The sequence below is a fragment of the Coregonus clupeaformis genome, unplaced genomic scaffold, assembly GCF_020615455.1.
Source record: "Coregonus clupeaformis isolate EN_2021a unplaced genomic scaffold, ASM2061545v1 scaf3576, whole genome shotgun sequence".
In the NCBI taxonomy this organism is placed as follows: Eukaryota; Metazoa; Chordata; class Actinopteri; order Salmoniformes; family Salmonidae; genus Coregonus; species Coregonus clupeaformis.
The window spans coordinates 1-12,500 of NW_025537030.1; the positions used below are offsets into that span (position 1 = coordinate 1).

Genomic DNA, 12,500 nt, shown 5'->3' on the forward strand with positions numbered 1-12,500 from the left:
CTATACATGACGTCAGAGCTCAGTGGCTGGACAGTAACACGCTATAGCATGACGTCAGAGCTCAGTGGCTGTACAGTAACACGCTATACATGACGTCAGAGCTCAGTGGCTGGACAGTAACATGCTATACATGACGTCAGAGCTCAGTGTGCTGGACAGTAACACGCTATACATGACGTCAGAGCTCAGTGGCTGGACAGTAACACGCTATACATGACGTCAGAGCTCAGTGGCTGGACAGTAAATGCTATACATGACGTCAGAGCCTCAGTGGCTGGACAGTAACACGCTATACATGACGTCAGAGCTCAGTGGCTGGACAGTAACACGCTATACATGACGTCAGAGATCAGTGGCTGGACAGTAACACGCTATACATGACGTCAGAGCTCAGTGGCTGGACAGTAACATGCTATACATGACGTCAGAGCTCAGTGGCTGGACAGTAACATGCTATACATGACATCAGAGCTCAGTGGCTGGACAGTAACACGCTATACATGACGTCAGAGCTCAGTGGCTGTACGGTAACATGCTATACATGACGTCAGAGCTCAGTGGCTGGACAGTAACACGCTATACATGACGTCAGAGCTCAGTGGCTGTACGGTAACATGCTATACATGACGTCAGAGCTCAGTGGCTGGACAGTAACACGCTATACATGACGTCAGAGCTCAGTGGCTGGACAGTAACACGCTATACATGACGTCAGAGCTGTATGCGGTTGGACTGACAGCCATTCTGACCTTGACCACCTCACGACACCAAGTTGCCACCATCCCTCCCGCTAACTGGGCAACTTTTGCAAAATGTTGTGTTGTCTGATTGAGGGAAACGCTGTAAATGAAGAGGGCTGTGTATTTTGAAAGATGAGACATTGAGGATTGTACTAAACACCGTTCTGATGTCATACAAGCCAAACACCCATGAGTCCAAAACATCCACTTCACATTGATCGGTTTCCCTGAACTGCATTGTGAAAGCCTAACACTAAGATCGTATTTTAGAACTGAGCTAGTCACGTTGGCAATAGAACAAGCTTTTCCAAATGACGCCCCACCTGACCCAGATTGCGATTTATAATGGAGCGTTGTTGTATTGCGTAAACAACATTGTGTGATGGCGGGGGGTGCAGGGTTTTGTTCCCTGCTCTAGTTCCTCAGCAGCCCAGCCAGGAGAGCTCAAACAGCACCTTATTATAGTCCAGGACTCTTCGTTGGAGAGGTGTGAGGCCACTTGGAGACACCAGTTAGTCCAGCTCAAACAGCACCTTATTATAGTCCAGGACTCTTCGTTGGAGAGGTGTGAGGCCACTTGGAGACACCGGTTAGTCCAGCTCAAACAGCACCTTATTATAGTCCAGGACTCTTCGTTGGAGAGGTGTGAGGCCACTTGGAGACACCGGTTAGTCCAGCTCAAACAGCACCTTATTATAGTCCAGGACTCTTCGTTGGAGAGGTGTGAGGCCACTTGAGACACCAGTTAGTCCAGCTCAAACAGCACCTTATTATAGTCCAGGACTCTTCGTTGGAGAGGTGTGAGGCCACTTGGAGACACCGGTTAGTCCAGCTCAAACAGCACCTTATTATAGTCCAGGACTCTTCGTTGGAGAGGTGTGAGGCCACTTGGAGACACCCGGTTAGTCCAGCTCAAACAGCACCTTATTATAGTCCAGGACTCTTCGTTGGAGAGGTGTGAGGCCACTTGGAGACACCAGTTAGTCCAGCTCAAACAGCACCTTATTATAGTCCAGGACTCTTCGTTGGAGAGGTGTGAGGCCACTTGGAGACACCAGTTAGTCCAGCTCAAACAGCACCTTATTATAGTCCAGGACTCTTCGTTGAGTCATGAAAGTGCATTGAAACTGTGCCCACTTTGGAGAGGTCTGAGGCCACTTGGAGACACCGGTTACTCCTCTCACTCAAACCCTTGGCATTGTTTTTGTCATGTGTTGCACCTACCCCACTTTTTCCCAGGAATTGTCCTATAAATTGTACTGAATGTATCCTGAGTATTTTCAGATTTCGTTATCAACAAATGCGGCAAAAACTATAGTAAATGTAAAACGCACATCAAATCACCAGGGTAGTGTTTGGATTCAGTCTAGTGTCAGGTGAACTGTTGTGTCCTCACTTTTGGTCTGATCATTGACCAATAATCTCCAAACTGTTCCCTTTCATTTCTACCATGGCTATTATGCTTTTCCTATTTCTTCTGGAAGAAACATTTGGATTTATCCCCAACATATAGGCCAAAGGGTTAAAACGCGATGAGGCAACAAGGGACTGGAGTCAGTCTGTCTGTCTGTGACCCCTCAAATCAACTGTGTGGACATTTGGAATACAGACAACACACACAGGGTTTCTTCAAGTACTAACCCTCGCTCAGGGTTGACCACGATGGCTCTCGGTTTGTCGTGTTCTCCTCTCAGCACCACTCCCACCCGGCTGCCGTCAGTCCTCGTCACGTTAATAACATTAGTGACCTCACTGGTCCAGTAGATGAAGCGGCTGTAGATGTCGATGCTCAGGTCAAACGGCTGGAGGCCCAGGTTAGGACTGCCCACTGGGCTCGACACCACCGTCATACTCTGATAGGATAGGAGGAACAGGCCGTCAGTCAAATTATACTCTGATAGGATAGGAGGAAACCCCTGCTAGCGGTAGGATGTGTTTACCTGGTAAACCCCTGCTAGCGGTAGGATGTGTTTACCTGGTAAACCCCTGCTAGCGGTAGGATGTGTTGACCTGGTAAACCCCTGCTAGCAGTAGGATGTGTTTACCTGGTAAACCCCTGCTAGCGGTAGGATGTGTTTACCTGGTAAACCCCTGTTAGCGGTAGGATGTGTGTACCTGGTAAACCCCTGCTAGCGGTAGGATGTGTTTACCTGGTAAACCCCTGTTAGCAGTAGAGATGTATTTACCTGGTAACCCCCTGCAGCAGTAGGATGTGTTTACCTGGTAAACCCCTGTTAGCAGTAGGATGTGTTTACCTGGTAAACCCCTGTTAGCAGTAGAATGTGTTTACCTGGTAAACCCCTGTTAGCGGTAGGATGTGTTTACCTGGTAAACCCCTGCTAGCGGTAGGATGTGTTTACCTGGTAAACCCCTGCTAGCGGTAGGATGTGTTTACCTGGTAAACCCCTGCTAGCGGTAGGATGTGTTTACCTGGTAAACCCCTGCTAGCGGTAGGATGTGTTTACCTGGTAAACCCCTGCTAGCGGTAGGATGTGTTTACCTGGTAAACCCCTGCTAGCGGTAGGATGTGTTTACCTGGTAAACCCCTGTTAGCAGTAGAATGTGTTTACCTGGTAAACCCCTGCTAGCGGTAGGATGTGTTTACCTGGTAAACCCCTGCTAGCGGTAGGATGTGTTTACCTGGTAAACCCCTGCTAGCGGTAGGATGTGTTTACCTGGTAAACCCCTGCTAGCAGTAGAATGTGTTTACCTGGTAAACCCCTGCTAGCGGTAGGATGTGTTTACCTGGTAAACCCCTGCTAAGCGGTAGGATGTGTTTACCTGGTAAACCCTGCTAGCGGTAGGAGTGTTTACCTGGTAAAACCCCTGCTGAAGCGGTAGGATGTGTTTACCTGGTAAACCCCTGCTAGCGGTAGGATGTGTTTACCTGGTAAACCCTGCTAGGGTAGGATGTGTTTACCTGGTAAACCCCTGTTAGCGGTAGGATGTGTTTACCTGGTAAACCCCTTCTAGCAGTAGGATGTGTTTACCTGGTAAACCCCTTCTAGCAGTAGGATGTGTTTACCTGGTAAACCCCTGCTAGCGGTAGGATGTGTTTACCTGGTAAACCCCTTCTAGCAGTAGGATGTGTTTACCTGGTAAACCCCTGCTAGCGGTAGGATGTGTTTACCTGGTAAACCCCTGCTAGCGGTAGGATGTGTTTACCTGGTAAACAATAAGTAGAATAATCTTTCTCACACTGATCTAATGCCCCAATGTGGTTTATTGAGGCATGGTCTTGATCAGATCACCTGAACACATTCTTTGATCTCCAGCACTTGCTTAAAACCGTACCATGTTCCCGTCCTCCTGGGCTCTGCGGATAGCGTTCTGTTTGGAGTCAATCCAGTACAGCTGTTTATCCAGGGGGTCGTAGTCTATAGCCCTGACGTTCCTCAGACTGTGGATGGGAAGGATGATGTCAGGAGACTGATGCTCATCCATCACCATCCGGTTAATGGCCGACTTCTGACTGAACAGGAGGAAGGACGTAGGGGCTGGAGGAGGACAGGGGGAGAGGCCATTACAACAACTCATTTGGATGAGAAATGAATGGAGAGAAGGAAAGAGAAAAGAGAAAGATACGAAGAGAGAGGGATGGAGAGACAGGAGGAAAGAGACGAGGAAAGAGACAAGGAAAGAGACAGGAGGAAAGAGAGACAGAGGAGGAAAGGGAGACAGAGCAGGAAAGAGAGACAGAGCAGGAAAGAGAGACAGAGGAGGAAAGAGAGACAGAGGAGGAAAGGGAGACAGAGGAGGAAAGAGAGACAGAGGAGGAAAGAGAGACAGAGCAGGAAAGGGAGACAGAGCAGGAAAGAGAGACAGAGCAGGAAAGAGAGACAGAGGAGGAAAGAGAGACAGAGGAGGAAAGGGAGACAGAGGAGGAAAGAGAGACAGAGGAGGAAAGAGAGACAGAGGAGGAAAGAGAGACAGAGCAGGAAAGAGAGACAGAGGAGGAAAGAGAGACAGAGGAGGAAAGAGAGACAGAGGAGGACAGGGAGACAGAGGAGGAAAGGGAGACAGAGGAGGAAAGAGAGACAGAGGAGGAAAGAGAGAGTGTGGGTGTATAGTGTGTATATAGTGTGTGTGTGTATAGTGTGTATATAGTGTGTGTGTGTATAGTGTGTGTGTGTATATAGTGTGTAAATAGTGTGCGTGTAAATAGTGTGTGTGTGTGTCTGCATCCCTCTCTTACCACTGCAGGTCTTGTTGTCGTAGTTGAGGGAGAAGTGGGCGGGGCATCCGCAGACGAAGCTGCTGATTGGTACAGCCAGACAGAGGTGTGAGCATTGCCCATTGGTGGAGGCGCAGGCGTTCCAGCCCCCTGGCGTGACGCAGTGGAAGACCAAGATGTCCATCACATAGTCTAGGTGACCCTGGATGACTGTGCGGTTCTGTCGACGTCTTATTGGCCCGTTCGATGCTGCGCTGAGACCAGTCCGTCCAATAGATGTAGTCCTGGTACTGGGTCAGACCGAAGGGGTGGGGGAGGTCGTCAGCTATAACCTCACGCTCCTGGCCTGAAAGAGGAGGGGGGGAACCGTTAGTCTAGTGGAAGAGAGAGGGGTGAAGGGGTGGGGGGAGGTCGTCAGCTCCTGACCTGATAGAGGAGGGGGGGAACCGTTAGTCTAGTGGAAGAGAGAGGTGAAGGGGTGGGGGAGGTCGTCAGCTCCTGACCTGATAGAGGAGGGGGAACCGTTAGTCTAGTGGAAGAGAGAGGGTGAAGGGGGTGGGGGAGGTCGTCAGCTCCTGACCTGATAGAGGAGGGGGGAACCGTTAGTCTAGTGGAAGAGAGAGGGGTGAAGGGGTGGGGGGAGGTCGTCAGCTCCTGACCTGATAGAGGAGGGGGAACCGTTAGTCTAGTGGAAGAGAGAGGGGGTGAAGGGGTGGGGGAGGTCGTCAGCTCCTGGCCTGATAGAGGGGGAACCGTTAGTCTAGTGGAAGAGAGAGGGGTGAAGGGGTGGGGAGGTCGTCAGCTCCTGACCTGATAGAGGAGGGGGGAACCGTTAGTCTAGTGGAAGAGAGAGGGTGAAGGGGTGGGGGAGGTCGTCAGCTCCTGACCTGATAGAGGAGGGGGGGAACCGTTAGTCTAGTGGAAGAGAGAGGGGTGAAGGGGTGGGGGAGGTCGTCAGCTCCTGGCCTGATAGAGGAGGGGGGGGAACCGTTAGTCTAGTGGAAGAGAGAGGGGTGAAGGGGTGGGGGAGGTCGTCAGCTCCTGACCTGATAGAGGAGGGGGGGAACCGTTAGTCTAGTGGAAGAGAGGGGGTGAAGGGGTGGGGGAGGTCGTCAGCTCCTGACCTGATAGAGGAGGGGGAACCGTTAGTCTAGTGGAAGAGAGAGGGGTGAAGGGGTGGGGGAGGTCGTCAGCTCCTGGCCTGATAGAGGGGAACCGTTAGTCTAGTGGAAGAGAGAGGTGAAGGGGTGGGGGAGGTCGTCAGCTCCTGACCTGATAGAGGAGGGGGGAACCGTTAGTCTAGTGGAAGAGAGAGGAGTGAAGGGGTGGGGGAGGTCGTCAGCTCCTGACCTGATAGAGGAGGGGGGGAACCGTTAGTCTAGTGGAAGAGAGAGGGGTGAAGGGGTGGGGGAGGTCGTCAGCTCCTGGCCTGAAAGAGGAGGGGGGGAACCGTTAGTCTAGTGGAAGAGAGAGGGTGAAGGGGGTGGGGGAGGTCGTCAGCTCCTGACCTGATAGAGGAGGGGGAACCGTTAGTCTAGTGGAAGAGAGAGGGGTGAAGGGGTGGGGGAGGTCGTCAGCTCCTGACCTGAAAGAGGAGGGGGGGAACCGTTAGTCTAGTGGAAGAGAGGGGTGAAGGGGTGGGGAGGTCGTCAGCTCCTGACCTGATAGAGGAGGGGGGAACCGTTAGTCTAGTGGAAGAGAGAGAGTGAAGGGGTGGGGGGAGGTCGTCAGCTCCTGACCTGATAGAGGAGGAACCGTTAGTCTAGTGGAAGAGAGGGGGTGAAGGGGTGGGGGAGGTCGTCAGCTCCTGACCTGATAGAGGAGGGGGGGAACCGTTAGTCTAGTGGAAGAGAGAGGAGTGAAGGGGTGGGGAGGTCGTCAGCTCCTGACCTGATAGAGGAGGGGAACCGTTAGTCTAGTGGAAGAGAGAGGGGTGAAGGGGGTGGGGGAGGTCGTCGGCTCCTGACCTGATAGAGGAGGGTGGAACCGTTAGTCTAGTGGAAGAGAGAGGGGTGAAGGGGTGGGGGAGGTCGTCAGCTCCTGACCTGATAGAGGAGGGGGGGGACCGTTAGTCTAGTGGAAGAGAGAGGGGTGAAGGGGTGGGGGAGGTCGTCAGCTCCTGACCTGATAGAGGAGGGGGGAACCGTTAGTCTAGTGGAAGAGAGAGGAGTGAAGGGGTGGGGGAGGTCGTCAGCTCTGACCTGATAGAGGAGGGGGAAACCGTTAGTCTAGTGGAAGAGAGAGGGGTGAAGGGGTGGGGGGAGGTCGTCAGCTCCTGACCTGATAGAGGAGGGGGGAACCGTTAGTCTAGTGGAAGAGAGAGGTGAAGGGGTGGGGGGAGGTCGTCAGCTCCTGACCTGATAGAGGAGGGGGGAACCGTTAGTCTAGTGGAAGAGAGAGGGTGAAGGGGTGGGGGAGGTCGTCAGCTCCTGACCTGATAGAGGAGGGGGGAACCGTTAGTCTAGTGGAAGAGAGAGGGGTGAAGGGGGTGGGGAGGTCGTCAGCTCCTGACCTGATAGAGGAGGGGGAACCGTTAGTCTAGTGGAAGAGAGAGGGGTGAAGGGGTGGGGAGGTCCGTCAGCTCCTGACCTGATAGAGGAGGGGGGAACCGTTAGTCTAGTGGAAGAGAGAGGGGTGAAGGGGTGGGGGAGGTCGCAGCTCCTGACCTGATAGAGGAGGGGGGGGAACCGTTAGTCTAGTGGAAGAGAGAGAGTGAGGGGTGGGGAGATCGTCAGCTCCTGACCTGATAGAGGAGGGGGGGAACCGTTAGTCTAGTGGAAGAGAGAGGGGGTGAAGGGGTGGGGGGAGGTCGTCAGCTCCTGACCTGATAGAGGAGGGGGAACCGTTAGTCTAGTGGAAGAGAGAGGAGTGAAGGGGTGGGGGGAAGTCGTCAGCTCCTGACCTGATAGAGGAGGGGGAACCGTTAGTCTAGTGGAAGAGAGAGGGTGAAGGGGTGGGGGAGGTCGTCAGCTCCTGACCTGATAGAGGAGGGGGGAACCGTTAGTCTAGTGGAAGAGAGAGGGGTGAAGGGGTGGGGGGAGGTCGTCAGCTCCTGACCTGATAGAGGAGGGGAACCGTTAGTCTAGTGGAAGAGAGAGGGGGTGAAGGGGGTGGGGGAGGTCGTCAGCTCTGACCTGATAGAGGAGGGGGGAACCGTTAGTCTAGTGGAAGAGAGAGGGTGAAGGGGTGGGGGAGGTCGTCAGCTCCTGACCTGATAGAGGAGGGGGAACCGTTAGTCTAGTGGAAGAGAGAGGGGTGAAGGGGTGGGGGAGGTCGTCAGCTCCTGACCTGATAGAGGAGGGGGGGAACCGTTAGTCTAGTGGAAGAGAGAGGGGTGAAGGGGTGGGGGAGGTCGTCAGCTCCTGACCTGATAGAGGAGGGGGGAACCGTTAGTCTAGTGGAAGAGAGAAGGGGTGAAGGGGGTGGGGAGGTCGTCAGCTCCTGACCTGATAGAGGAGGGGGGGAACCGTTAGTCTAGTGGAAGAGAGAGGGGTGAAGGGGTGGGGGAGGTCGTCAGCTCCTGACCTGATAGAGGAGGGGGGAACACACTCACAAGCCACTAACACGCCCACAGAGTGAAAGAAATCGACACATAGACTACACTCAACATGACTCCAATGCTTTCTGTTGGGGGAACAACAGCAAAGGACCTTGTGAAGATGCTGGAGGAAACAGGTACAAAAGTATCTATATCCACAGTAAAACGAGTCCTATATCGACATAACCTGAAAGGCCGCTCAGCAAGGAAGAAGCCACTGCTCCAAAACCGCCATAAAAAAGCCAGACTACGGTTTGCAATTGCACATGGGGACAAAGGTTGCACTTTTTTGAGAAATGTCCTCTGGTCTGATGAAACAAAAAAATAGAACTGTTTGGCCATAATGACCATCGTTATGTTTGGAGGAAAAAGGGGGTGGGTTGCAAGCCGAAGAACACCATCCCAACCGTGAAGCACGGGGGTGGCAGCATCATGCTGTGGGGGTGCTTTGCTGCAGGAGGGACTGGTGCACTTCACAAAATAGATGGCATCATGGGGAAGGAAAATTATGTGGATATATTGAAGCAACATCTCAAGACATCAGTCAGGAAGTTAAAGCTTGGTGGCAAATGGGTCTTCCAAATGGACAATGACCCCAAGCATACTTCCAAAGTTGTGGCAAAATTGCTTAAGGACAACAAAGTCAAGGTATTGGAGTGGCCATCACAAAGCCCTGACCTCAATCCTATAGAACATTTGTGGGCAGAACTGAAAAAGCGTAAAGTGTGCCGAGCGAGGCCTACAAACCTGACTCAGTTACACCAGCTCTGTCAAGAGGAATGGGCCAAAATTCACCCAACTTATTGTGGGAAGCTTGTGGAAGGCTACCCGAAACGTTTGACCCAAGTTAAACAATTTAAAGGCAATGCTACAAATACTAATTGAGTGTATGTAAACTTCGACCCACTGGGAATGTGATGAAAGAAATAAAAGCTGAAATAAATCATTCTCTCTACTATTATTCTGACATTTCACATTCTTAAAATAAAGTGGTGATCCTAACTGACCTAAAACAGGGAATCTTTACTAGGATTAAATGTCAGGAATTGTGATAAACTGAGTTTAAATGTATTTGGCTAAGGTGTACGTAAACTTCCGACTTCAACTGTATATACAGTACCAGTCAACAGTTTGGACACACCTACTCATTCAAGGGTTTTTCTTTATTTTTTACTATTTTCTACATTGTAGAATAATAGTGAAGACACCAAAACTATGAAATAACACATATGGAATCATGCAGTAAACAAAAAAGTGTTATATTTGAGATTCTTCAAATAGCCACCCTTTGCCTTGATGACAGCTTTGCACACTCTTGGCATCTTGGGAATGCATTTCAATTAACAGGTGTGCTTGTTAAAAGTTAATTTGTGGAATTAATGCGTTTGAGCCAATCAGTTGTGTTGTGACAAGGTATGGGGGGTTATACAGAAGATGGCCCTATTTGGTAAAAGACCAAGTCCATATTATGGCAAGAACAGCTCAAATAAGCAAAGAGAAACGACAGTCCATCATTACTTTAAGACATGAAGGTCAGTCAATACAGAATATGTAAAGAACTTTGAAAGTTTCTTCAAGTGCAGTCGCAAAAACCATCAAGCGCTATGATGAAACTGGCTCTCATGAGGACCGCCACAGGAATGGAAGACCCAGAGTTACCTCTGCTGCAGAGGATAAGTTAATTAGAGTTACCAGCCTCAGAGATTGCAGCCCAAATAAATGCTTCACAGAGCTCAAGTAACAGACACATCAACATCAACTGTTCAGAGGAGACTGTTTGAATCAAGCCTTCACGGTCGAATTGCTGCAAAGAAACCACTACTAAAGGACACCAATAAGAAGAGGAGACCTGCTTGGGCCAAGAAACACGAGCAATGGACATTAGAACGGTGGAAATTTGTCCTTTGGTCTGGAGTCCAAATTTGAGATTTTTGGTTCCAACCACCGTGTCTTTGTGAGACGCGGTGTGGGTGAACGGATGATCTCTGCATGTGTATTTCCCACCGTAAAGCATGGAGGAGGTGGTGTTATGGTGTGGGGGTGCTTTGCTGGTGACACTGTCTGTGATTTTATTTAGAATTCAAGGCACACTTAACCAGCATGGCTACCACAGTATTCTGCAGCGATACGCCATCCCATCTGGTTTGGGCTTAGTGGGACTATCATTTGATCAAGAAGGAGAGTGATGGAGTACTGCATCAGATGACCAGGCCTCCACAATCCCTCGACCTCAACCCAATTGAGATGGTTTGGGATGGGTCGTACCGCAGAGAGAAGGAAAAGCAGCCAACAAGTGCTCAGCACATGTGGGAACTCCTTCAAGACTGTTGGAAAAGCATTCCAGGTGAAGCTGGCTGAGAGAATGCCAAGAGTGTGCAAAGCTGTCATCAAGGCAAAGGGTGGCTATTTGAAGAATCTCAAATATAAAATATATTTTGATTTGTTTAACACTTTTTTGGTTACTACATGATTCCATATGTGTTATTTCATAGTTTTGATGTCTTCACTATTATTCTACAATGTAGAAAATAGTAAAAATAAAGAAAAACCCTTGGATGAATAGGTGTGATAAAACTTTTGACTAGTACTGTATGTATGTATGTACGTACGTACGTATGTATGTATGTATGCATGCATGCATGTATGCATGTATGTATGTATGCATGCATGTATGTTGTGTGTGTGTGTGTGTGTGTGTGTGTGTGTAGTGTGTATGTATGTATGTATGTATGTATGTATGTATGTATGTATGTATGTATGTATGTATGTATGTATGTTGTGTGTGTATGCGTGTGTGATAACTCACCCAGCATGTTGGATGACTCTATGAGTGTAGTGTCCAGGTCTGTCCAGTAGAGGCGCCTCTCAGCATAGTCGATGGTCAGCCCGTTAGCTCGGCCCACGTTGGGTACCAGAGTGATCCGTCCTGTCCCGTCCATCGCTGACCGGTCAATCTTGGGCTTCCCACCCCACTCTGTCCAGTACATAAAGCTAGAAAGAAACACAAAACGTTATTATTAGAACAGAGGGATAAAACAGAAACAGATTAGGTTGAATCTCAAATAGAAGACAGTTATCAAGTAATCGAGGGCTCCACTGCCCCGGTCGGAAGCCTCTATCGAGAGGGCATCCTATGCCAACTTGGTCCCCTTGGCATAGTGATTCTTCCCATGAATCTTAAGAGCGTTACCTAGCAACAATACAGTCGCATATTCTTCGCCCTCAAACATATGGTCAAAATAACTAAACATAAATCAAGAAAACTGTAATTCATTTGGGAGTTTTGCAGAGGAGGTCTTAGTCGCGCAATTTGACATCCAGCTAAGGAGTTTAGAAGCAGTAAAGGAGCTGTATTTCTGACGTTTCATAATGTACACGAAAACTTGTCTATCATTAGCTTGCTAGCTAGCTGTAAGCCTGAGCCAGTCTCCTCATATTCTCATTACATTAGCTTGCTAGCTAGCTGTAAGCCTGAGCCAGTCTCCTCATATTCTCATCACATTAGCTTGCTAGCTAGCTGTAAGCCTGAGCCAGTCTCCTCATATTCTCATTACATTAGCTTGCTAGCTAGCTGTAAGCCTGAGCCAGTCTCCTCATATTCTCATTACATTAGCTTGCTAGCTAGCTGTAAGCCTGACCCAGTCTCCTCATACTCTCATTACATTAGCTTGCTAGCTAGCTGTAAGCCTGAGCCAGTCTCCTCATATTCTCATTACATTAGCTTGCTAGCTAGCTGTAAGCCTGAGCCAGTCTCCTCATATTCTCATTACATTAGCTTGCTAGCTAGCTGTAAGCCTGAGCCAGTCTCCTCATATTCTCATTACATTAGCTTGCTAGCTAGCTGTAAGCCTGAGCCAGTCTCCTCATATTCTCATTACATTAGCTTGCTAGCTAGCTGTAAGCCTGAGCAAGCCACTTTACATAAAACGAGAGAAACTAACCAGCTAGTGCAACAATAAATGCAATGTTCCGTCAATAAGCTAGCTAGTTAGCTTGCTAGCTAGCGTAGTGAAATTATTTTATCACAATGAACAAGTTTTAATGAAGC

At 49.7% G+C, this 12,500-nt stretch overlaps 1 protein-coding gene across 1 annotated transcript in view; it reads right to left on the minus strand.

The window, feature by feature from the left end:
- Positions 1 to 2,377: 2,377 nt before the first annotated feature.
- Positions 2,378 to 12,500, minus strand: part of LOC121559280 (low-density lipoprotein receptor-related protein 6-like) — a gene marked incomplete at both ends in the record, with an annotated part of 40,341 nt that continues 30,218 nt past the window's right edge. Inside the window, 5 exon segments of the mRNA XM_045220328.1 lie at positions 2,378 to 2,593; positions 4,035 to 4,237; positions 4,936 to 5,138; positions 5,140 to 5,260; positions 11,259 to 11,443. Of these exon segments, the coding sequence (XP_045076263.1) occupies positions 2,378 to 2,593; positions 4,035 to 4,237; positions 4,936 to 5,138; positions 5,140 to 5,260; positions 11,259 to 11,443 (928 nt within the window).